Source organism: Protopterus annectens, chromosome 6.part0 (assembly GCF_019279795.1).
Source record: "Protopterus annectens isolate FY-2018-M chromosome 6.part0, PAN1.0, whole genome shotgun sequence".
In the NCBI taxonomy this organism is placed as follows: domain Eukaryota; kingdom Metazoa; phylum Chordata; order Ceratodontiformes; family Protopteridae; genus Protopterus; species Protopterus annectens.
Window position 1 is genome coordinate 1,322,999,420 of NC_056737.1, and position 24,567 is coordinate 1,323,023,986.

The 24,567-nt window shown below is 37.5% G+C and overlaps 1 protein-coding gene across 1 annotated transcript in view; it reads left to right on the forward strand.

Moving 5' to 3' along the window:
* The window catches only part of RIF1 (replication timing regulatory factor 1), a gene marked incomplete in the record, with an annotated part of 1,305,990 nt that extends 1,282,270 nt beyond the window's left edge, over positions 1 to 23,720 (forward strand). The window contains 1 exon segment of the mRNA XM_044074885.1: positions 21,800 to 23,720. Coding sequence (XP_043930820.1) covers positions 21,800 to 22,011 — 212 coding nt within the window.
* Between the last annotated feature and the right edge of the window lie 847 nt (positions 23,721 to 24,567).

Consider the following 24,567-nt stretch of genomic DNA (forward strand, 5'->3'; position numbering starts at 1 on the left):
TCTATGTCACCAATTAGGCATCACGACAAACTGGAAAAAATCTGCCTTATTGCCCTTACAGCGTGTCACATTTATAGGAGCAGAGTTGGACACCATTCAAATGCGAGCGTTCTTACCACAAGAAAGAATCACAGGGTTGCAACAACAAATTCTCACGCTGATGCCTCTGAGACATGCGAAGACAAGACTGATTCTTCAACTGCTAGGGACCGTGGCAGCTACTATCATGTTGGTTCCGCTAGCGAGATTACACATGAGACAACTTCAATGGCTTCTCTTTGTCCATTGGTCTCTCCAAAGACTTCCGCTATCCCATCCAATCCTAGTGACAGACAGATGCAAGCAGGACCTCCGTTGGTGGCTGTGCACCAACAACTTGAACGGAGGAAAACCCTTTGTTCCACCCGTCACTGTTGCCGCAGTGACCACGGACGCCTCCCAGATGGGGTGGGGGGGGGGCATTATCTCGGCTGGACGGTCCAAGGCATGTGGCAGGAGCACGAGATACATTTACACATAAACGTCCTGGAGATGAGAGCAGTGCTTCTTGCATTGCAGGCACTTCAAGAAGTTCTCCCTCTAGGGACTATTGCAATACACTCGGACAACATGTCATTACTATGGTATCTCAGCAAGCAAGGAGGAACCCGATCTTACCCTCTATGCAGGGAGGCCATGCTCTTGTAGCATTGGGCAATAGCTTCCGAACTGTTTTTGGTGGCACCGCACATTCCATGGAAGACCAATGTAATAGCGGACAAGCTAAGGAGGGCGATTCTTATGCCCTATGAGTGGTCCCTGAATCGCCTGTTTGCAGAGCGAATCTTCAGCAGATGGGGTCAACCTTTTTGCCAGCCCTTTCAATGCGAAATGCAGCAACTACTTCTCGCCGATTCCCCCACCAGGGGAATCGCCCATGGATGCTCTAGCTCACAATTGGCCATCCGGTCTGCTTCCCTCAGTTTCCCCTTCTCTCAAGGGTGATTCAGAAAGCGCAATCCTTGGGAAGCAGGATGATTCTGATTGCCCCACACTGGCCTCGTCAAGTATGGTTCCCCTTCCTTCAACTTTACATTGAGGATACTCCTTGGATTCTGGAACCCCTTCCAGATCTACTGACGCACATGTCAGGACAGTTCCACCCCTCTCTGAGGACACTCCGGCTGACAGCCTGGCTTCTCCACATCCATTGTTAGTCAGATGTCATCATTTCTCGCCGGAAGTAGTCCATATATTGTCGTCCTCTCATAAACCATCCACTAGAAAAATCTACTTTAGCAAATGGAAAAGGTTCTCTATCTGGGCTCATTCTAGAGGCATTGATCCCTACACGGCTCCAATTGATTCTATTTTGGAATTTTTGTCTATACTGTTCTATCAGGGGTCCGCATCAGCCACCATCAAAGTTCAGCTGGCGGCTATATCAAACTTCCACATGGCCAATGAGCCTAGCCTTATGGCACACAGACTATGTAAAGCATTCCTTAAAGATACCCTATTGCTTCATCCCCCAGTATCTTAACCTGTTATGCCCTGGGACCTCAATTTTGTTCTTCAAGCCCTCACTCTTCCAGCTTTCGAGCCTACAGCTACCTGCGAGTTAAAATTTCTTACATGGAAAACAGCATTTTTAACAGTAATCACTTCAATGAGGTGGGTCTCCGAAATTCAAGCCCTCTCCATCAAACCCCCATATTTGATCTTCCATAAAGATAGAGTTTCTCTTAGACCAAACTCGTCATTCCTTCCCAAAGTGGCTTCTATGTCTAATAGAAATCAGTCTATTGAGCTGCCAGTTTTCTTCCCCAATTTTTCCAACAAGGCAGAATTCAGATTATACCAATTGGATGTACATAGACAGTTACGCTTCTATCTCCACCAGACGAAAGATATCCGGAAATCTGACCAACTCTCTGTCTCCTTTTCGGAAAACCGGTCTGGATCTCCGGTATCCATAGTCACACTCTGTAGATGGATAGCCAGCTGTATTTCCTTCATCTATCAGACAGCAGGTAAAAATTTGCCCTTTCCACGTAAAGCCCACTCCACAAGAGCAGTTTCCACATCCACAGCATATCAAGCTAGATTGTCGATGGATGATACATGTGCTGTGGCCACTTGGGCTTCTCCTCACACCTTTGTCTCTCATTACAAATTGGACGTGGTTTCCAGGGGCAGATCTTCATTTGGCTCCACAATTCTCACGAGTATTTCCTATGAGCCACCCAGGTTGTAGGTGCTAGGGACGCTGTCCCATGGGTAAGAATGTAGGCGAGATAGGACTACATAACATCAAGAAGTTATGTACTCACCATAACATTTGATGTATGCAGTCCATCTCATCTCACATTCTTTCTTACCTTCCTGCCTTCCCCCAGCCTGTAGTATTTGGAAGTTAGATTTTATCCTGCAGAGTCCCTTTGAATAAATTTGTTTGTGTAGATGTGTGCTATGTATGCTGTAACTGGTTTGTTAGCAGCAAACTAGATCTGGTGATGCAAAGCAGTGTACTATGGGATACCCTCTTAGCCCAGCCAATCAGAGACTTTTGAGCTAGTAAAATAGGCCAAGTCGGTGCTGATATTCTGCTCCGAACCCATGGGTAAGAATGTGAGGTGAGATGGACTACATACATCGAACGTTATGGTGAGTACATAACTTCTTGTTCGACAAACACTGTTGTGATTTAATGTCGATGAATGGTGGATATGTCGATGGTATGGAATCTTACAGGTAAATGGGGTTGGGGGGGGTGAGATAGTGTGTCTGTGTGTGTATATGAGTTAGGATTAGAGTCAGGGATGAGTGGATGATGTGTGTGTAAGCTTGTGTATTTTAGGGTAAGGGTTAGGTGTGTAGCAGCAGTGTTAGGGGAAGGTTTTAATGACATTAAGGTGTAGAGTTAGGGCCGAGGAAAGGGGCAGCCTTAGGGTTAGCACCCATTACTAAGGTTGTGCAGGAGGGCCTCCGATCCAGTGCAACCTACAGCCCAGCAATGATGATGTTCATCAACCATATCTGTTTAGCTTTCAGTGAAGTCTCCTCAATGAATCCAGGAATAATTTTCATTCCATCTGCAGATGAGTAGTCTTCCAACTGCTGATTCAGATGTTTTTTTTTTTTTTTTACAGATGATGCCTCTATACAAACAAAAAATGATTGACTTCAGTAATTGGCTTAGTTTCTGGTGTCATTCTAAGGGGATACAGTATCTGTCTGCCTGGGATGACATGATCAACAGACTTTGATGCTTTGCCATAGATTATCTTCATCTGTCACCCCTGGGATTTCGGCTACTGGCTAAGGCTCTTGCCACCCTCATAATGCCTTTTTTAGGCAGTGTCTCAAGGACAAAATTCCCAACGTTAAAAACTCCATCTAAAAACCACCTCAAGGTTATACTGATACACTAGGAGTCTTAATATGAAACTGCAGTCACTGGAAGCTATCCTCACCTTGGAAGATTTAGACATTTTTGCAGTCACAGAGACCTGGCTCAAGGCTGTGGAGAGCAGACCAACCATACTGGGCTATTTCTCCTACAACGTATTCAGACCACAAACTGAAGGCATGAAAACTAAAGGAGGCAGTGTAACAATATTCATTAAAGTTAAATACACCTCCAGATTGGTTAAACAGTATGATTCCCTGGAGATACTTTAGCTGCAATTAACTGTTGGTAGGACATCTCTTCAAGTCATTGACTGCTACAGAACCCCCTCCATTAATCTGGACACCCACTCTGCCTATTTGGATCTACTTGAGTCTGTCAAGATGTATCTGAACACCCTGGTTTTGGCCTACTTTAACTACCCATCCATTTACTGGGTAAATTACTTGTGCTCTTACTCACTTGCCCAAAGGTTCCTAGACTTTAACTCCAGTGCATTGGACCAGCTGGTTGACATCCCCACAGTGGGTGCCAACATCCTGGATCTGGTGCTTACCAGTATGAGGGACCACTGTAGCACCCCCCACTGTGAGGTCTTCCCTAGTGAGATCTGACCATAAATCAGTCTCATTCGAAGTAACTATCACACCTGACACCCCCCCCCCCCCCAGCAGCAACTAAACTAAAAGAAATTCTCCAAATCGGATTGTATAAATAGCTCTACTGCACCTCCCACCTCAGATGGAACTGGCAACTATCCCGAGTTCTACACCAATGCTTTATATAAACATCTGTATAACTGTATTAACTCTGACGTATCTGATAAGGCCAAAACTAGCTCCTCAGAGCAAACCTGCCTAGTGGACAACTGCCATTAACAGGCTTTAAAATAAGAGGAAGAAATTGCTGTCTTAAGAGTAAGAGGGAGCGAGCCCTAAACTGGAAACACTCCCTTGGCTTAAACAAGCAAATAAGACTTCTTGTGAAGTCCTAGAAAGAAAACTACGAATCTAAATTATCATCCTCAATTAAGGACAACTACAAGGAGTTCCTGAGTTGCATCCAAAACCTAAAAGGAAAGGCCCAGATTTGTGCTGAACTGGTAGTTAATACCACATATACTGAGCCTGTGGACATAGCTAACTTGTTAGCAGACGTTCTGTGAAAACATCACCCTTCTGTCCCAGCCACATGTACCCCATGACATCCCTACCACTTGTCATCTACCTAGTATCTTTAAAGAGCAGGTTATAAATGCCCTCTCTAAGGCCAAAAGCACAGCATCTATGGGACCTGATAACATCCCAATTTGTGTCCTACATGGACTCAAACAAGAATTAGCAACACAAGTGGGGATACTCTTTTCAGTCATAGTCTAAGCTTTGGGTCATCCCAGCTGAATGGAAAATGGCCACAGTTATCCGTTTGCACAAAGGAGGTGCTTCCACTGACCCTGGGAACTATATACCTGTTAACCTGACTAGCCTTATCTAGAAGGCCATGGAGTGAATCATTATGGACCTTATCAACAAAGATATATGTAATCTCCAAACACTTGTCCCTACTCAGTTGGGATTTGTCAAAGGGAGATTGTGCCTGTTAAACCTGGTGGACTTCTTTGAGACAGTTACCAAGGCCCTGGATGAGGGGAAATCTGTGCGTACAGCCTACCTAGACTTAACCAAGGCTTTTGACACTATCCCCCAGTCAGGCATCATTGACAAACTTACCCAGCTAGGTATCAACTCTTATATCATTAGATGGGTCTCTAACTGGCTCACTGATGGAACCCATATAGTCAAAATAGGTGAATCCACCTCCAGCAGTAGACCTGTAATCAGTGGTGTTCCACAGGGATCACTCCTGGGACCTCTACTGTTTGGAATCTATTTCTCCAAAGTACAAGCAGCTAAAACTAAAGGTCTATGGCTGGCAAAGTTTGCTGATGACTGCAAACTGAGTCATAGAATCTCTAAATGATATCGACATACTGCAAGAAGGTTTTACACAAACAAATAATTGGTGCAAAAGTCATTGCCTTAAACTCAATGCAAAAAAAATGTATTATCCCTTTCGGTAAGTGCAATGTTCCTGCTAACTACCACATCAGTAACACCACCCCAAGTATGCACTCAGTGGTGAGAGACCTTCACACACAGGTCAACAGCAACCTTACCTTTGATCACAGTCTTCACAGTGGTAATGGCATTTCTATGTTAATTTCATAAGTAGGGGCATTGCATCCAAAAAAAATGTTATAACCTTTCTGTACTCTTCCCTTATCAGGCCAATAATGGAGTACTGTGCCTTTTTTGATATGTGCCTTTCCAAGCACATGCAGCAACTGGAGAGACCACAAAGGTTCCTTGCAAGGAAAATTCGAACTTTTCAGCTGTCCTATGTGTATTGTCTCATCACTGTCACGTTATTCTGTTTCATACAAACTACTCAGAGGAGATCTATGCCTTGCATATAAGGCAGTCTTTGACACTGCTTTATTGGAAATGCTGCATATCCGCAAGTGAAATGATACATGGGTTACTCGCTCTAAAGACCTTATCCTGGCATGTGACATTAGTAGAACCTGCTGGAGGGACATATTTGTCTCCCAGAGGTTACTACACCTTTGGAGTGGACTCCCACTTAATGTCAAACAAAGCACCTCATTGGCCATCATGAAACGCAATTCGGACGATTGGGTGGATAACCATAAATTCACCCTGGGGATTCCACCTGTTTCCCTCTTGGACAGGGGGCAATTGGTGGTGATAGCTGAAATAAGAGTAAAACTTGGCTAGGCTTGTTAAGGGCCCTAGGGCCATTAGCCTAGTAACTTCCTATGATCCTATAAGTTGAGCAGATATATGTATTGGAGTATCATTTGGTTAATGATGTATTGTTATATCTGTGCTGTTTCCTGATTTGCAGGAAGGTGCTCACTGAAGACATGGAGGGTGAATTTGCAGCCTTGGAAGAGAAAGCAATATTAAGTAGTTGGAGTATTGTTGTGTATGTTACCTAAATGCAAGATTTTGCTGAAGAAGTTCCTATTGGCAGAGAAGAAATGCTCTGTCCTGCAGTAAGAAAGTATCTCTTGTCTCCCAGAGCAGTGAAGATTGTAATGTAATTAATGTATGACTGGCAAAATGACATCTGTTAAATTTCTCCAGGTCATTTGAGTTTCTAACATCATGTAGGGAGTGGACCCTTTCCCAAGTGAAAGTGTGATTGAAACAATAACTGACTTCATGAACTTCAGTCGTAGTTGTACTCTTCGCTTCACCTGCAATGTGCCTAGAATTGGCTGTTCCTGCCAAATTCATATGGAGTTATAACTGTATCAGTAGCATATCTAAAAATGGCTGTAAATTCTTTGTGGGACCCATTGCTCCTGCTACTATTGGAACTTCCCAAGTATCCTCCTTCCGCATTGTTCTCATTTCTGCCTGCAAATCTTGGTATTTTATGGCTCTCTCGCTCTGTACGTAAGGCACTGTAGTCACTGGGTATTGCAATTTCAGTGTACTGTGCTACTTTTGTCTTTTCACTGACTTCTATGTATTTTCTTACATCTGTTTTTTTGAATAGAAATAGATTGCAGAAAGCAATTACCTTTAATATCTTAAACTCGTCATAAAACTTCACATCATTGGAGACGCCACATGGGCTAACTGCACACATTGTCCTTTACCGAAGGATTTCTTTTGGTGTATCGGGTGCCAGCTGTTAAAGTGGAGTAGTGAGTTAGAGTAAGTAGGTTTTCTAAAAATCGTAGATTCAAAACATTTTTCTGTTTTATTCTTAGAAACAGTAATATCCAGATAGTTGATCAAGGCTATCTGGGAGTTCATAATGAATTTAAAAAATTTGTGTGTGTGTGTGTGTGTGTGTGTGTGTGTGTGTGTATATATATATAGGTTTACTATCACATACTCGAATCCACTGAAGAGTGCGAAGATGTCCGAGCAAATTGTTCGGAAATCAAAACACTGAACACTAAATACCGGAATGAGCATTTCAGTAAAGTCGAATATGCCGACTTTGAAATACTCACATCCACTCAACATTGTAAAACACGTTTTGCAGGGGGGCAAGCCCCCTGTACCCCCCACCCCCTTACTTATATATACAAACTCTGAGATTGCACTACAGTGAGGAAAAGAGTACATTTCCCGATCCCCACTACAGTGTGATCTGCACTATAATGTCGAACCTTGCTATAGCGAATATTCACTATTGTAAGGTTTGACAATGTAGTAATCGCACTTGCGGTTCTGCTGAGTTTTGCACATGTTGATCACATGAAGTGTGATCGACTGTGATAGTAAGATAGTAAAGCTCTGTGTGTGTGTGTGTGTGTGTATATATATATATATATATATATATATATATATATGGGTCTATGTTTATATATCGAATTTACACTACATCGAACTTCATTTAGCCGAGCACACTGTAGCGAAATTACAGTATGTCGAAACACCACTTCAACTAAGCTTAGATGATAGACAAAGGAAATATCCTGTGAGGGGTCTATGTTTATATATCAAATTTACACTACATCAAACTTCATTTAGCCGAGCACAATTTAGTGAAATTACACTGTTGAAACACCACTTAAATGAAGCTTACATGATCGACAAAGGTAGTATCCTATGAGATAAAAAGTCTGTCTGATAAGTGTAGTGAGAACGTTGTGTTCAGCTCTACGAAAAGTCTAATTGATCTAGCACAGTCTGACATCTGGTTGATGGACAGTGCCTACTTTGTGAGAGGTACTACTTGCATTTATATTAATTATATACTATACATTCTGTCATTAAGTATGGTGCCTATACAAAAAGCGTTCCTTGACTGTATTGTTTAATGCCTAAAAAGAGTTTAAAAGGTTATAATTACATGTGGCACTGTGTGTTTGATTTCATAGGGGAATATGATTTAAAGTGCCAAGTAAGCTATGTACTGTGCGACTTTGAAATTGTCGCTATGAAGAGCATTAGGCAGACTATTAATAATATTTGCAAAAGCTGTTTCTTTCACTTTGAGAGGAACCTGTGGAGGAAATTGCAGAGCGTAGATCTTGGTTCCTTGTATAGCAGTAGTATTTCTTTCCAGCTGTCTGTAAAAAAAAAAAAAAAACTGGCTGCTTTGGCATTTTTGGAGAAGGATGTCATTACAACGTTCAATGAAGTTGTTTTCTTTTCCTGTTTTCTGGCAGGGAACTATTGCGGTATTTCAGTGAGTGGTATTTATTGGGGAAACTGTGATCATCTTCCACAAGAGCAGCTAGTAAGATCAGGTTTCCGCCTTTGTTTCCCGTAACGTTTTACAATGTTTCTGTATTGAATGAGTTATTTCTGCCAAGGACCCAGAATTGAGTTGGAAGCGTGGCATCATAGATTTAAATGTTTAACTAGTAAGCATGTATCGGATCTGCATACTGTATTGTGTGCTATTGTACGGGAACAGAACAGAGTGGATGAAATACGGCTACGACTTTGTGCTGCCTGTCCACCATCTCCAAAAAAGCGCAGTTTATTGCGTCAGCAACAATTTGAGACCATGTTTAGTCATATGGAAGAGTACTCTAATTTACAATATGTTACTGCAATTGCTCATTTATTGAAAATGTGAGGTTGTACTTTTGTATCTGGTTTGGTGGTGATGAGCACATTGTGAAGGCTGCTGTGAACATGGTTTCCGAAGTGATTGGTGAACTCCTATAACTAAGTTTGAGACAACGTTCTACTGGTGATTGAATACATTTATTTGTCACTGTTCAATGCTGTTTTACCATATTTTCAGTTGTGGACTTCTATGTTGTGGTTTACATTACATTACACTATGGTGGCACGTCGGAGTGTTCCGCATTTGCTGGGGTTTCTTTCAATGTTCTGTGTTTTGTTTGAGTATTGTTTCGACATAGTGTAATTTCGCTAAAGTGTGCTCAGCTAAATGAAGTTCGATGTAGTGTAAATTCAATATACAAACATAGACCCATATATGTATAAATAGTTTCAAAGAAATGCTTAAGCTTGACCTGACTCTGTCCAAAAAATTATATCATCCCGAAACCATCCATAGAGAGGCCAGTTCCCAAATTCAGAATTAAAAATAATTTTCAATTTTTTTAAGCATTGTTTCTAGTGTGTTTTTATTCTGATAAAGTCCTTATACTTTGATAAAAGCCCCTTAATTGACTGATTCAAGTGTTGCGTCTTTTAACCTTTGCATCTCCCTCCATTTTTTTTTTTTTGTTTGTTTTAATTACAAAAATGTAGACTAAGGAAAGGAGCAAGTAAAATGCCGCCATGGAAGCACCGAATAGAGAAAGCTATAAAGTAATTAAGACAAGCCGTATGTTAGAAGACTATAGACTAGGGAGCATATCATCAAAAATATTTTGGAAGATATGATGAAAGTAACACAGTATCAAAACAGATAAAAATTTATCACATAGTATTGCCAATAATAAACTAAAAAATATCAGCACAGGCAGAAGAATCTGAAAGGTATGCAGCTAAATATAAAGGGAAAGCACAAAATAATTTATAGGAGACCCAAAAAATGTTTTATAAAGAATTGTGTGAAAGGAAAAACACCAAAAAGAAGGAAATGGGCAGCTTTTGGAAAAGTATTTATGAAGACCCTGTTGAACATAAAAGATGTTGACTGGAAAGAAGAATTAAAATAAAGAACAAGAAACTCTGATATAGAGAATATGACATGGGATGGAATAATGTCCCTAGAACATGAGATAGAATCAAGAAATGCTCCTAATTGGAAAATCCCAGGCCCAGACACAATACCCAACTTCAGGCTAAAAGCATTAATATCATTACACAAAGATTTAGCCCTGAGTAAGAATTATTGTATGCGCATCCTGAACAGACACCATTCTGGTTAACCAGAAAAACAATATTCCTTCTTAAGAATGAATCTGCAAGCCATCCTAAAAAACGATAGAAAAATAACTTTGCTCCCAACAAATATATAGGCTATATACTGGACATGATGCAAAGTTTATAGTCCTTTTGGGGAAAAAAAAAAACGTTCAGTTGCGGCAATAAAAGGGTAATAAACGAAAGTCACATGGAACAAAGGATCACTTATTGCTAAGTAAAGTCATAATAGAGAATTGTAAAAAGGGGAAGACTCCAAATATGGCTTGAATAGATTATAAAAAAAAAGACAGCATCCCACATTTGTGGATAAATGAGCGATTGACTATGAAACAGTCGCATACCACTTTGCAGATGAGCCATAACAACTAGAAAATTATTGCAGGGATGAAACATCAAAGGTGGATGGCTATTTCAGGGGTGATCCTCTGTCACTGCTTCTGTTTAGTCTTGCTGTTAACCTATTAAGCTGTTTAACAGATTAGGCTCTGGTAACAAAGTGGCTCCCAGAAACCAACCTTGCTTAAAGACGTCTCATTTACTTTTTGTGGGTGACTTTATTGTATAGTTCATCAGATAAGGAGTTGAAAGCACAACTGCAAATGTTTAAAATGTTTTCAGATGATTGTCATTTGGTTTTGATAAATGTACAAAAGCAGCATTTAAAACAGGAAAGCTACAACACCAGGAAAATATCAGCCTGGGATAGAAATGCAATATAAATGAACTTGAGCAGGAGGGAGTGTATAAATATTTGGGAATAGATGAAGAATTGGCAATAAAAAAAAAAAAAACAACAAATGAGAATAAACTCTGTAAAGAATACTTCATAAGACTAAAACTAATATTGAAAACTACTGACATCTAGGAATAAAGTCCAAACAGCAAACCAGCTTGCTTTCCTGTTCCACCTTATTTTTTGGGGTCAGTTAATCACCCCAAAACTGTATTGGATCACCTGGATAGGAAAACAAGAAAAATGCTTCACGCTTATCAAATATAAAAAAAAAATCAGTGTATGCCAAGCTAATATATTCCCAATCTGAAAATGGTCCTCCTCAAAATTAATACATATGTAGATCTGTGTACATTATCTGCTGACCTCACCAGAGCCAAACATAGTCTATGATGGCATCCTTGCTTAGTTTAGCAGAAGTATTTTGGTTTAAATTCAGAATCGCAATCAAACCAGAAGACAAAAATCAGACACCAGGTGATCATGTAAAAATAAATAAATAAGGAAAAGGATCAGATGAGAGGGAAAAGGAAAAAAGATTGGAAAAATCTATAAATATACTGGCAAGTACAAAGATGTCTTGGAACGTCAGGTTGACCACAATTTGACACAAGAATGGTGAAGTAAAGGTGAATTGGAACCCAAAAATAAGAGTAATAATGGTGGCCCAAGTTAGTTGTTAGTTTACGTAGTCTGTTGAATATGTGGGAGAAACAGACAAATGCACTGTCTGTGTATCTGTGTGTGTGTGTTATATAAGTAAATTAAAAAGGTGGAATCCGTCACACATCTTCTTGCTGAGTGTGATGCACATGTGGCAGAGGGTCTGTTTACTGAAAAGCACAATAATGGTGCAAGGCTGTCACATTTGGAATTGTGCAAACATTGCCATATAGATGCAACTGAGAAGCATTGGGAACATGAACCACAAAGCATTATGGATAATGATGAAGTTTATCACACATTACTAACAGTTCAAAAAATAATGCAAGAAAACCAGAAATATTACTCCCTGAAGAAAAGACAAAACTAGCATGGGTCACTGAAATTGCTACACTTAGTGATTACATAAGTACAGATAGACAAAATCGTAAAATATCAGGATTTGCAGGGAGAGAAACGTGAGCACTGTGGAAGAAAGATGCTCACACAGTTCAAATAGTAGTAGGAGCAATGTGTCTAATAAAGAATTTGCAATAGTAATTAGATATGCTACCATTACATGTAATCCAGTATGAATTGCAGGAGGAGGCAATCCTGGGAACATTGTGGGTGCTGAGAAAAGCATTCTTAGCTAACATCAAATACTGGAACAATACTAAATTCATGAATTGTAATCATGCCCTAACTTAGGAATGGGGTAAATTCTTTGTATGGTATTAGAAACCCAAAAGACAGAGAAATTAAACTGACTTCCAAAAGTAAGGTACTACATTAAATTGATTGCCACCAGGAAGTAATTGTGGTCTACCTCCTCTTCTGCTCATTGCAGCAGGACATGAGGGAGATAGCAATCAATGCATTCTGTCTTGTTTGTTGTGGGAAGTTTCTGTATGCCTTTCTGCCAGTTTCATTTTATTTATTATTTTATTTATTTTACATTTGTTGACCGGGTTAGTCCAACTGGATACATATCCATTTTCAGTGGAGGCCCGGGGAGAAAAGCTCCAAAGAACAGAGGTACATAAACACATATAATAACAAAACTAGAGTAAGTTAGTAAACTAACATTAGTATGCAAAATAAAACAGTAAGTAATAGTATATATAATTCAAAAGAGATACAAGTTAGTAAAGATGGATACCTCATTATAAAGTTCTGGCAATGAAAGACTAAATTCATTGTCAGCATCACCTGGTCTGGAGAAGTAAGTGTTTGAGAAACATTAGAGCCAGGCTGTTCATTAATATCCTATCCATTCCAACAGACTTAGGTGATTAAGGCTACCAAGAAGTCTTAAAATAGAAAAGGTTCTTAACTTATCCTAGTGTACTTGGTACCCGCCTCTTCAGTCAAATATCTTGCTTTGAATCTCCTGTGGTACTCAACTCAAGGTGTATGTGTAAGCATAATTTGGGATGATGAGGGAGTTCAAGTGATCACTTCATATCTGTTCCCTGATAAAGGACCAGTATTTATTTTCACTCCCCTGTGAGAATTGAACTTTTCATGGTAGACAGGCATGCCCATCAATTTTGAGCTCTGCCTCTTAGAGGTGGTAGTTTGTTTTCTTGGCAGTATCAGAAGCTAGGAGACGGGGAAAGTTCTTTACACCCTGGATGTGCAGTCATAGCTAAGGTTTTATTTGTAAATTAAGCAGACATTTGAGGTGGACCAGCAGTTCATCATTGTTCCAGGAGGGAAGAGCTTGTACCCAAGGAAACATTTTCCATGTAGGCCGCCACCTGTTTTTTAAGCCATCTGAGCTTAGTCAAAATGCTGTGATCAGGGACATCTTCGCCAGAAGAATGGCTGCCCTCAGTGCTTTCTTCAAGATTCTGTTGCAGGCATCTGTGCCATGGCTAATTTGTTTTCAGCACACACCTTCACCAAGCATTGTCAGCCACAGCTCTGCAAGTTGAGGCACATTTGACAGGTATTTTATCCATCACACAGTCCTTTTGAGTTCCATAAGATGATCTGGCTAATTTCACATTTTTTTTTGATCAAATATTTTTATTGAAGTAAGAAAACGATAATTTTAACAATATGAACATCATGGATACAATTTTCAAACATAAAAGAACAATGAAAAAGACACACTTCAACTATATACACTATTTACAGAGGCCCAACATTGATAAAATTATAAAACAATATCAAAAAGTTTGCATAATAAACATATGATAGTCTTTATGAAAAGTTTCAATGAGAAAAGAAACCTTTATCCAAGGATTATTAACAAAATTTCTTGTATTTATTATCACTTCTTCTGTTTTGGTTTCTCTGGAAATCACTTCAAGGAGGGTCAGAAAATCTTCCATCGTTGGAGAGGTGGTGGACTTCCATTTTCTTGTACATTTTCTAGCAATCGCTAGTATTGTCCATAAGAGGTATGAGTTGGCATTGCTCATTACAAATCCTTCATTTACATTAATTTTTCTCTTACTAAATCAATAATATTATTTATCTGTAAATAAAAATTCAGTATTATCCCAAAATGGTTTCAAACAGGCACATTCATAAAAATGTGGATCCAGTCTGCTTTACATGGGGAACAACATCTCCAACAAATAATGTCAGTTTTATTAAATTTTGCAGCCCTGTCAGGAGTTAAAAAGGCTGTATGCAGGAACTTCCACATAAATATACTCCAATACTGTCCCTAGGATGTTAATTTTGTAGAAGATAATTTTGATTTTTTGAGTGAAGTACAATTGTGAGAGAAACCCTTAGTTATTGACTTCCAGTGTTTGCATAGTTTTATATCCTATTAGTATAGCATATTGTTTGGAAATGATATTGTTAAAGTTAAAATTATTGTGCAATAATTTAAATATCTAACAAAGGTGGATGGTCTTTATAGGAAAAATTACTAATAATTCTACTTAGATCCTTTGAATAATTCACTATATGTTACAATACTAACCCGTCTTGTGTCTGTAGATTGAATTCCTCAATAATGTGTTGCACAGTTAAAACTTGTAAGTCTCTTAGCAGTGGTTCCAGCATACAAATTTATTGTTCTCCAATTCATTGAAAAGTTTAAAATGTAGCTTATCTGGAAAGTTTTTTGTAATTTTGACGGGAATAAGTAAATCAAATCAAATTTTAATATCTGCATTGGAGTTTATCTTTCTGAAGTTAAAGGTGTTGTGTATGATATTAGACTTTGTATGTTTTGCAGCATTGTATTGTATGGTGTGACAAATAAAATACCAACGTTTATTAGAAAATTCACTAATAAAAATGTTTGATAATAGTGTATTTTCATTTAAAAATATAGGTATGTGTAATGCTTCCAATTAGAAGTATAATTTGGGTCTACCCAGCTGATGACGTCTTTAAGCAGCAAGGCTGTTATTTAAGTTTCTATATTTGGGAATTTTATGCCACCTTTATCCCAAGGTCTAATGTGATGAATATAAGCTATTTTATTCTTTTTAGAAACCCATAAAAAGTTTAATAAAATTCTATTTTAATCTCCAGTAAATTTTTCCACGAGGTGTGCCATGGGCCAGTACTATGTAGAGAATCTTTGGCAAAAGGACCATTTTTATTAATTGCAACCTATCTTCAAAAGAGAAGAATGTTATTCCACTTATGTGGTTATTTACTAACAATAAAATGTTTTTATAATTGGCTGCTCGTCGCTTCAGTAGTGTTGTTTAGGGTTATACCCAAGTAATTTAACAAATGTACCCGTTCGCCAATAAAGTTGTCTACCAGGATGAGTTGTTGCTTTTGTTGTTCAAAATAATACGATTAGATTTCTGCTTATTGAAATTAAGTCCCGAAATTTCTTGGAAACGATTTATAACAAAGTCCAGTTCTTGTAATTCAGACTCTGAGTTGGATAGGGTGAGTAAAATGTCATCTGCAAAAAGAGTTATTTTGGAGTTATAATTGCTATAAACATTATTAATACCTTTAGTCTTTTGATTATTTCTTATTAAAGAGGCAAAAGTTTCTATACCTAGAGCGAATAGGATGGGAGACAGTGGACAGCCTTGCTTAGTCCCTTTAGTTATTGGTATGGACTCAGACACAAAAGGGACTAGTTTAACATAAGCAAGATTCTTTGTAAAAAGCTTTTATCATAGAAATGATGATGGAAATGCTAATGTGTTTAATATTCCAAAAAGATGTCCCAGTTGATAGTCAAAAGCTTTTTCCATGTCTAAGCTGACTAAAAGGGCTTCTTCACCCTGTCTGTTTAGATATTCAGTAAGTGTTCATATTCTTTTAATATCGTGTGTGTTTTTTATGTGTAAAACCTGTTCGATCATAATTTATCAATTTCATAATCAGGACCTTCACTCTATCAGCAAGTCTGGGCATAAATATTTTAAAATCATTATTTAATAGGGAAATTGGCCTGTAAGATTTACAAAATTGTGGTTCTTTATTAGTTTTGAAAATGGGAGTGATTAAGGAATACTTTCAAAATGGTGGAATCAGGTTTTCAGACTGTACTACAGTTAAAGCTTTATGAAGAAGAGAAATATAGCTGTGAGAAATAGTTTGTACATTTCTATGATACCAGCTGCGCCAGGGGCCTTATTAGGTTTAAAACATTTAATTTTATCTTTTATTTAGAGTTATTTGTTTTTCCAAGTTCACTTTTAAGTTCATCAGAGATTGTTTAATGTTATTGTAGCCAACTCCTCATCCAGGTTATTACCACTTAAATTATCAGAATTATAGTGATTAGTGTAATGAAACCTGAAAGCATGTGATATGTTTCCTATATCAGATACTGCCTTATTGGAAGACTCCTGTATTATTTTTATGATATTATTTGATTGAGTGAATCTTCGCTCTAACTGCCAAATTATGCATGTGCTTTGGAGTTTGTGCATAGAATTTTAATTTCATCTTCTCTACAGCTAAATTTGTTTTGTGCACCAAAATATTTGAGTACTTTTTATTCAGTTTATAATTCTTTTTTATCATCTGATGTTAAGTGTGCTGATTTTGATTTAAGAGTTGAAATTTGGTTTTGCAGACTTTGCATCTCAGATTCCCATTCCTTTAATTTATTCTTATCCCAGGTGACAGAGCTACCATAAATAAAGGCCTTTAAAGCATCCCATATCATTATTGCATTAGTATCAGAATTAGTGTTTACTTCTTGAATTCCGCTAATAGCCAAGGTTTGAAATCTTTAATTTTGGTGATATATGCAGAGATTCTAGGTATAGAAATTAATTTATTAATATCTAGTTGTATTTCAAGTTTGAGAATCATAATCGGAAATTGGACACGGAATTATAGAGAAAAATAAAGGTTTTAGCTTTAAATTATTAGAGACCAATATTCTATCAGTCCTAGTTGGGTTTTGAACCTGTTATCAATATGAGAACATTTCAGAGACTGATTATGTTAAAAGTATATGCATTAAAGGGAATCAATCTATTTCTTAAATAGCATTGCTGTAGATGTTTGCGTTGGTGGTCTATGCGTAGTAGTTTCAAGATTATGTAAAATACAGTTGAAGTCCCCCCCCAGTATAAAATTACCTTTATAAGTATTTGTAATAAAATCCAGATGACATCTTGCAGTTGACACACCTAATCCCAGAAACCAGTATAGATTGACTAGTGACCAAATTCTGTTAAGCTTAATGATGATGGTTGAGTCCCTCAGGATCCTCATATTTATATAAAATTTGAGGGTGAATAACACTTTTCCAGAGAATCATGACACCTCTCTTTTTAACTTTATATGAAGAATGGTCTAGTATTGTGTAATTATGGGGTTCCAGACATTATTTTCAGCTAATTTATAAGGAGTTTGTTGTAGAACTACTATTTGGGGATTATTTACCTTTAAATATCTTAATAAACTAGATTTTTTCCTTAGATTATTGAGTTCAGCTGATTTTAAAAAGTTTCTTGTAGGACTACTATTTGGGGATTATTTACCTTTAAATATTTTAATAAACTAGATCTTTTCCTTAGATTATTGAGTCCATTTACATTTAAAGACCCAGGTATGTGTAAAGTTGTATGACAGATCTGTTTGTAGGATGGCAATACCTGACATGTAAAATACTTTACTTTCGGGCCAGAAAGTTGAAGAAACATCCAAAGAATTACTGAAAAACGAGCAGTAATGTAAAAAGAAAAGTTCCCAACAACAAACATGGAATTCTTAACATTCCCAGTCTGAGAGATGGAACACAGTCTGTCGAACTGCTTTCTCTAGCCTTCATGACCGTAGTTAACAGCTCTGACAAGTACTATTAGTGAAACATAAGTAACTTAAATGAGGTTATTTTGTGCAGCAGTAGCTTATCAACTTAATAATTAATACAAACCAAATGTAATACTTATGTGCAGCTTCAAGATTATGTATGTACATGTGTCGTCAAACATACACATATACATACACACACATGCATATACATGCTCATATATATACACATACATATACACACAAATCCATTGCTAAAGTTAGGTCTCTCTAAAAGAAATATGAATCATAACTTAAATTATATCTTAGAAACTTAATTCAAATAGATAACGACCATAAGTGTTTGTTAAAAGATCCTTTGTGATGGTTTATATGAGTTGTTAATTGGTTAGAATTAACAGGGCAATAGTGTATGACAATATGAAGTAACTATTAAGGCATATGTAAAGATAACTTTATAATAAATGTTTAATATTAGCTACTATAGCTGAGATGATTTAAAGTTGCTCACAGAGCAGTCCTGCAGGATAACATTCATACAAACATATTTCCAATCATTGTCAGCACAGCAGCTTCAGTAAAATCATTTAAAATCTTAATAAATGCATACTTGCTTACAAGTATAAAATTATATAGATCTACTTACTTAGATGAAGAAAGAGCACTGTATAATTTCAGCGCAACAGTAAAGTAGCTTGTAGTATAGAAGAAACAACTGCTAGGACAATTAGTATCAGTGCAATATGGTAGATGGTCCTATACACAAGTTTTGTTTTTCCCCTTCCCTCCAACAATAAACAAGCCATTCAAATTAAAACCATAAAACGGCCTTAATTAATTGCTAATTATTAGTTAACCTTTTATTTAACTTTTAATGAATCACTCTAATTTATGCTGTTCTGGGCATTCACAACTAAAGATTAAGGTAACAAACTGGTGTGTCACTGTGAACGCATTCCCCTCAGCTTCCTTGTGTTACATTAAAAGGGAACAACCAGGAGATTGTTTTAATAATTGAGACTACTGCACAGTTTAATTCAAGTCTCAAGACTCCTTGTGGTAAGTAAAAAAAATCAGTTTGAGTATAAACTGTAGCAACATTCTAAAGCAGTGTGAGGATGTAAACCTGAGAAAACATTAAAAAAGTCACAAACATTCACAGCCGTTTCCTGTATGTTAGTGAATGGCAACTCACACAGACAACAATAGCAAACGTCGTTTTTTGTCCAGAAAAAATACTCTCTGATATTTAAATTAATAAATATTGTTACTGATGCATTTAGTGTGCTAAATAACATATATTATTCTGAAAAGTGCTTTTTGAGACACTGAAATAAGTAAATCAGAAATCATGCTGTAAGAATGCCAGACAGTAAAAATATGAAGTAAAAAAAAGCAGGATAAGTAACTTATGATGAGTTACATAACTACTATATTTCTAAACTGCTATTATAGCTTGTAATACCTTACTCTCTTACGGTTTGTGACTGTAGTGTGATAGTTTGCATGAAGTGTGTAGCTGCATGACATCTGTGAAAAATGTTGTAAGTTAAAGACAAAAAAATGGTTTTACCTTTCAGTGGAAGCTTTGAGAGATTTACTACTAGATGTGGATGAGCTTTGAGAAATTTACTACTAGATGTGGATGAAGTGTCAGTTTTTGTCTTTCTTTTTTGTCTGTCCAAGAGGTTTTCTCAGATGATCTCTTTAATGAAGGGAAGGAAACTTCCACATCCTCAGGGATAATAGTGATTGTTGTTTTTAGTATAAGCAGATGCCTCTTCAAGACTATTAATGTTCTTGTTCCATTAGACAGATGCATTTTTATTCTTACAGGATACAAGATTTGTGTTTTGATATTTTGTTTTAGTAGCTTTACAAAAGGCCAACATTTTTTCCTTGTTTCCAGTACTCTTGCAGAATAATCATCGTCAAATCTAATAAAGCTTTGGTTTTATTTTAATGGAGCTTTCTGCCAAGCTGTTTTTAGTATAAGGTCTTTCTCTGTGTAAGAGAGGAGTTTTATAATAACTGACCTTGGTGCTGTAGAAGAGGAAGCTGAAGCTGGCTTTACCCTAGTGCTCTATGAGCTCTTTCAGTTCCATATGAAAGCCCTTCTTGTAAGCCAGTATTTCAGGAATCTGGGCCTTCAAAAAGGTAATGTTGCCTTCTGTTTTCTCACGGAGACTGAAAATTCTTATATTGCACCTTCTTTCTCGGTTCTCAAGATCAAGTTTATTTATTAACCAGGTGTTTTGTTTAAGCAGGAAGTCAGTATGTTGCTCCTCTTCTTTAAGCCTGCTATACATAGTTGGTGCAACTTCCATGTCAGATTTTACTCTGATGCTGCTAAAAGTTCCTTGAAAACTTCTGTCTGCTTCTGGTTGTTCTCTTAAAGATTTTCTAGGTTTTCCTGGAAGTTAACATTTGTATCTCCTCCTTCAGTGCTGAATCCATTTGAGAGTATTTGGTGATGCTCATTTTGTTTCTAATATGTCTGAGGTAATTTGACAGTAATTTCTTCAAAATAATTTTCCAAAGTTGTTACAAGTGAAGTACAAAGGATTATTGGCAATATTTTGTCAAGTTTAGTTGATATTGTTGACTGAATTCCTGTCTGACTAAATAATTTTACAGAGCTCTGAAATTAAGTTGCCTTCAGTTGGCCATCCTGGCTGTGCCCCCACTCACAATTTCACATTTCTGATGCTACTTGGTATTCATATTAACCAGAGACCCAACAAGGAGTGTCCCCTACATTATTAACATGTCATTTGATGTACAGGAGACCCACTTTGGGTCATGTCACCCTCTACCCTGCCATCATTCTTCTACAGATGAATGCTTCTTCCATTGACAGCTTCATATGGAGTTTCTTGTGAGTTGGACAAGGTATTCTTACCTTACAGGATTTTGCATACATGAAATGGCAAACCAGTGAGATCCCCAAGTTGTAGCCTTTGTATTAGTTTGTGTCTTTGATCATAAAGACTTGCAGACCACCCAATATGTGGAAGTGTGTTGAAAAACTATGCCAAATTCCAATTGATGAAGTAATACCTAAACAAGGACCCATCCAGAAAGGATTTGTCAAAATCATTTAATAACATTGTAAGTAAGCATGTGGTACATATTTCCTTGCCTTTAAAATGTATTGCTACATGCAGTATGTAGCTGACAGTTCACGTTTTGTTCTGAAAATATAAGAAAATCTGAGGACCATTACAGAAATATGGCCTGTCTTGGGTCGAGTCAGATCAGCATCAGAATGGTTATTTAAAAATATTTACAGACTGAAGCATATGCAGAATTTCTGTTTTGGAATTATAGCTGTCTGGTTTACTTAAGATGACAAATGGAGAAGCTGTCTGAAATGTGTTTTAACATCATGCCTCCAAACAGTGGATTTTCCTATGTAAATGTAATATTTCAGTAGTTTTAAATGTGGCAGAAGACAGGATAACAGTGTTCACATTTAAGCTGCAGCTGTTTTAAGCTAGGGGCATAGTGTGAGGAATAGTTATAAATTAATGTTTCAGTATTGTTCTAGTGATTGCCAGTGAAGTGCTGCAACTCTAAAATAGCAGAGAGCAGAGATAGTATCAGGGAAGTTTTACATAGTGATTAGTAAAGACAACAAGGGTAGGGGTCACAGAAGCCAGATTTGCAGTAGCAGAAAAGGAAGGAAGAGTCTTAGAAAAGTCAAGCAAACTTAGTCCAGAAATGGACTGTGAGGTGAAACAGTAGCCTGTACTATATATAAATACAGCAGTCTATGCAGTAAATGTGGCATTTTATTTTTGATTTATTAGGAAACCACTACATAAATGCATTCCGCGCACAGTTTTCTCCAAGGTAAATTTTCCTGGTTGCAACATATAAATGCATTTTCCAAATTTTCTTTTATTCCAGATTTATCTGAGGCTGACCCTGCTGAACAAACATCTGTTGACCTCCTTGCAGAAATGAGCGCATTTAGCATGCGGCTGACCCCAGAAGAGCTCAGCAAATACTCTGGTAGTCAACTTTTTGCAATGCAAGATAAGCTTAGCAGCATGATGAACAGTATAATGGGGACGCTGCAGTCTCGGTGGTGCTCTCCGCCTCATGATGGCTCTGTGTAGTTAATTGCGTAACTTAAGGCAAAACCTGGAGTGAAATTTTCTAAACTACAATTTTATGAATGTAAAGCACTGAATCCTTTATTTATGAGTATATGACTTTTTTTAATTCACTCCTGCAGTTTTAAAAGTTGGAAATAGATGCAAGTAAGAATTTGAAACTGACTGGATTGCCGAAGAGACATTTTAACAATCTGAGCTGCGGTTAACCACTGTTTTGAGTCTGCCATGTAAAAAACATAGACCACTGAATTCATTATCACATTGATAATGTGGCAGTGTGTTAACTCAAAGCAGCTGTAGGAACTGGAAGCATGGAACTGCAGTTGTTTTTTTTTTAAAGTCTGATTCCCAGAGTTCTTATTTTCCCAAATTTTATATTGTGTCTTGAGTTGCGTGTTTTTTTACAGACATCAGGATCCACTTTGATAACATTAAACAAGAGATGGTCTGTTTTTTGTTTTACTAATTTTATCTTAAACATATATACTACAACATGGTGTAAAACTGAGTACAGAAAGTTCTTTCACTTATTTTCTTAGTTCCTGATAGCCAAGGTTATGTATTTTATAAGTAAAATGTTGACTTGTATTCTTCAAACACAGGTAAACAGCCGTGAAATATCTTTAGCAGAAATTGCGTCTGGCTTACAGTATTGTGGTGCACTAAACTAATCTCATTTTATGCATGTATTTTCATTCAATCCAAGTAATAAGTCTGTGCTTGTTGTCATCTTTTCTGAATTTTGTTGTTGTCACTGTGAATGTGTATTTGCACACATCCTTCATATACTTTACCAAAATGAACTAGTTTACTGCCTTTTTGAAATATGATGCAGAGGAACTCTGTGCTGGCTAGATGCAGATCTTAGTAATGCAGCTTGGAACTTCAAGACATGAATCAGGTTCTTCCAGCATTTTACCACCCATCTAGTATTATATAAATAATGCTGAGGTTTTAGAATTTCAGCATGGCTATGGTTCCTTTGGAACTAGCAGTAATGGCCAAAGAACATTGCTGAATAGTAGTATCTTCGTAGTTTGTGGGATCTACAAGGCTGCTGTGTGATCAGTGAACTTAGAAATGCCCTTTAATAGGGTGAAATAGATCACTGCGTCACTATGCCGTTTAAAAGAAATAACCTATGATCCCCATAAACAAAGCCCGTTTCATAGTATTTCCCTTGTATTTAGCTTTCCCTATTGAACTTACAGGTGTAGCGTAAATTTTTCCTTATGATGTACATTTTGTTAATAGTCTCCAGTGATATTGTGATATTAAAAGATAAGTGAAAGCACAGTTATTTTTCTGTTGTAGCACTAGTTATATCCAGAACAAGAATTTGCTTGATTCTGTCAGGTTGATGTACAGTTCCTTATTAATGTGTGGACTTTCAGAAGCCCTGATTACAGTAATGATAGATTTGTGGGAATTCTGCTACTACAGAGTGACATTTTCACTTGTGTATATTATGTACAGATTTTTTTTTTATTGTGAATGTTCATGTTAATAAATTATGGTAATAGCGTTGAATGTGGGTGTATTTCATTAATCCATGTCTTTCTGCAGCAAAGCATCATTGGTTGGATGTGCTGGAAGGTGTGTTGTAAATATTTTACAAAAACCAGGAAAAAGAATCTTTTAGTGATTGTGAATGCTGCAACATTTCTAGTATTGAAATAACTATGTGTAAATAAAATATACAAACCCAAGTTGTCTGAAATGTCTTTCTGCACTTTATTACTTTGTTCTAGATCTTCTGTATTTACACTTCACACAATTTTTTCTGACTTTCACTATTACTCTGCTTGAGCAGCAGTAGTACAAGAGTAGTCTATTTTTCCATAAATTATTTTGTTGGGGGGTTTATTCCCCCCTTTGCTAGCTGCCTACTGTCAGCTGTTTGCAGTTCATTGGCCCATTTGTTTAGCATAGGGAGAAATCCAGTTGTGGAGGTCATCCTTCAGGCAGCATGTTAAGACCGTAACCCTGCCTGTTGATGGCATATGAGAACACTCCTGTCAGCATGAGGGCCAGCTATGCTGTTCCTCTGCATTTGTGCTCCCATCCATATGCCGATGAGGGCTGCCATCACTAGCTTGGTAGGCCAAGCCCACATCCCCATTTATGACTATTTTCCTTGCAAACCTCTGCCTCCAAGAGGCAAAGCAGCCACTGGTCCAACCAGTCCCTTTCCCTCAGTGTAGGCAACCAGCATCTGCCACTTGCTCATGCATTGTCCTGCGTGCCTTTTCCAAAGCAGAGACCCTAATTGAATATGGGTTGTACTCTGGGGCTTTATTCTTCCATGTCACAGAGCCAGGCTTTTCTGTGAGTTGTTGTTAGTAGACATCCTTGTATCTACAGTATTGTCACTGTGCTGTGCGAAAAATTATTCTGCAGTATAAATAAGCCAAAGTGTGGTGGACTTGTGCTATCTTAATTGCAGCCAGCAGTTTATTTCCGAATCCTGTCAGCACATGAATTCCTTTTTGGGTTGTGGATAATTCAAATAATTGAATTTAGAAATTCTTGTAGTATGTAACACATTCAAATATA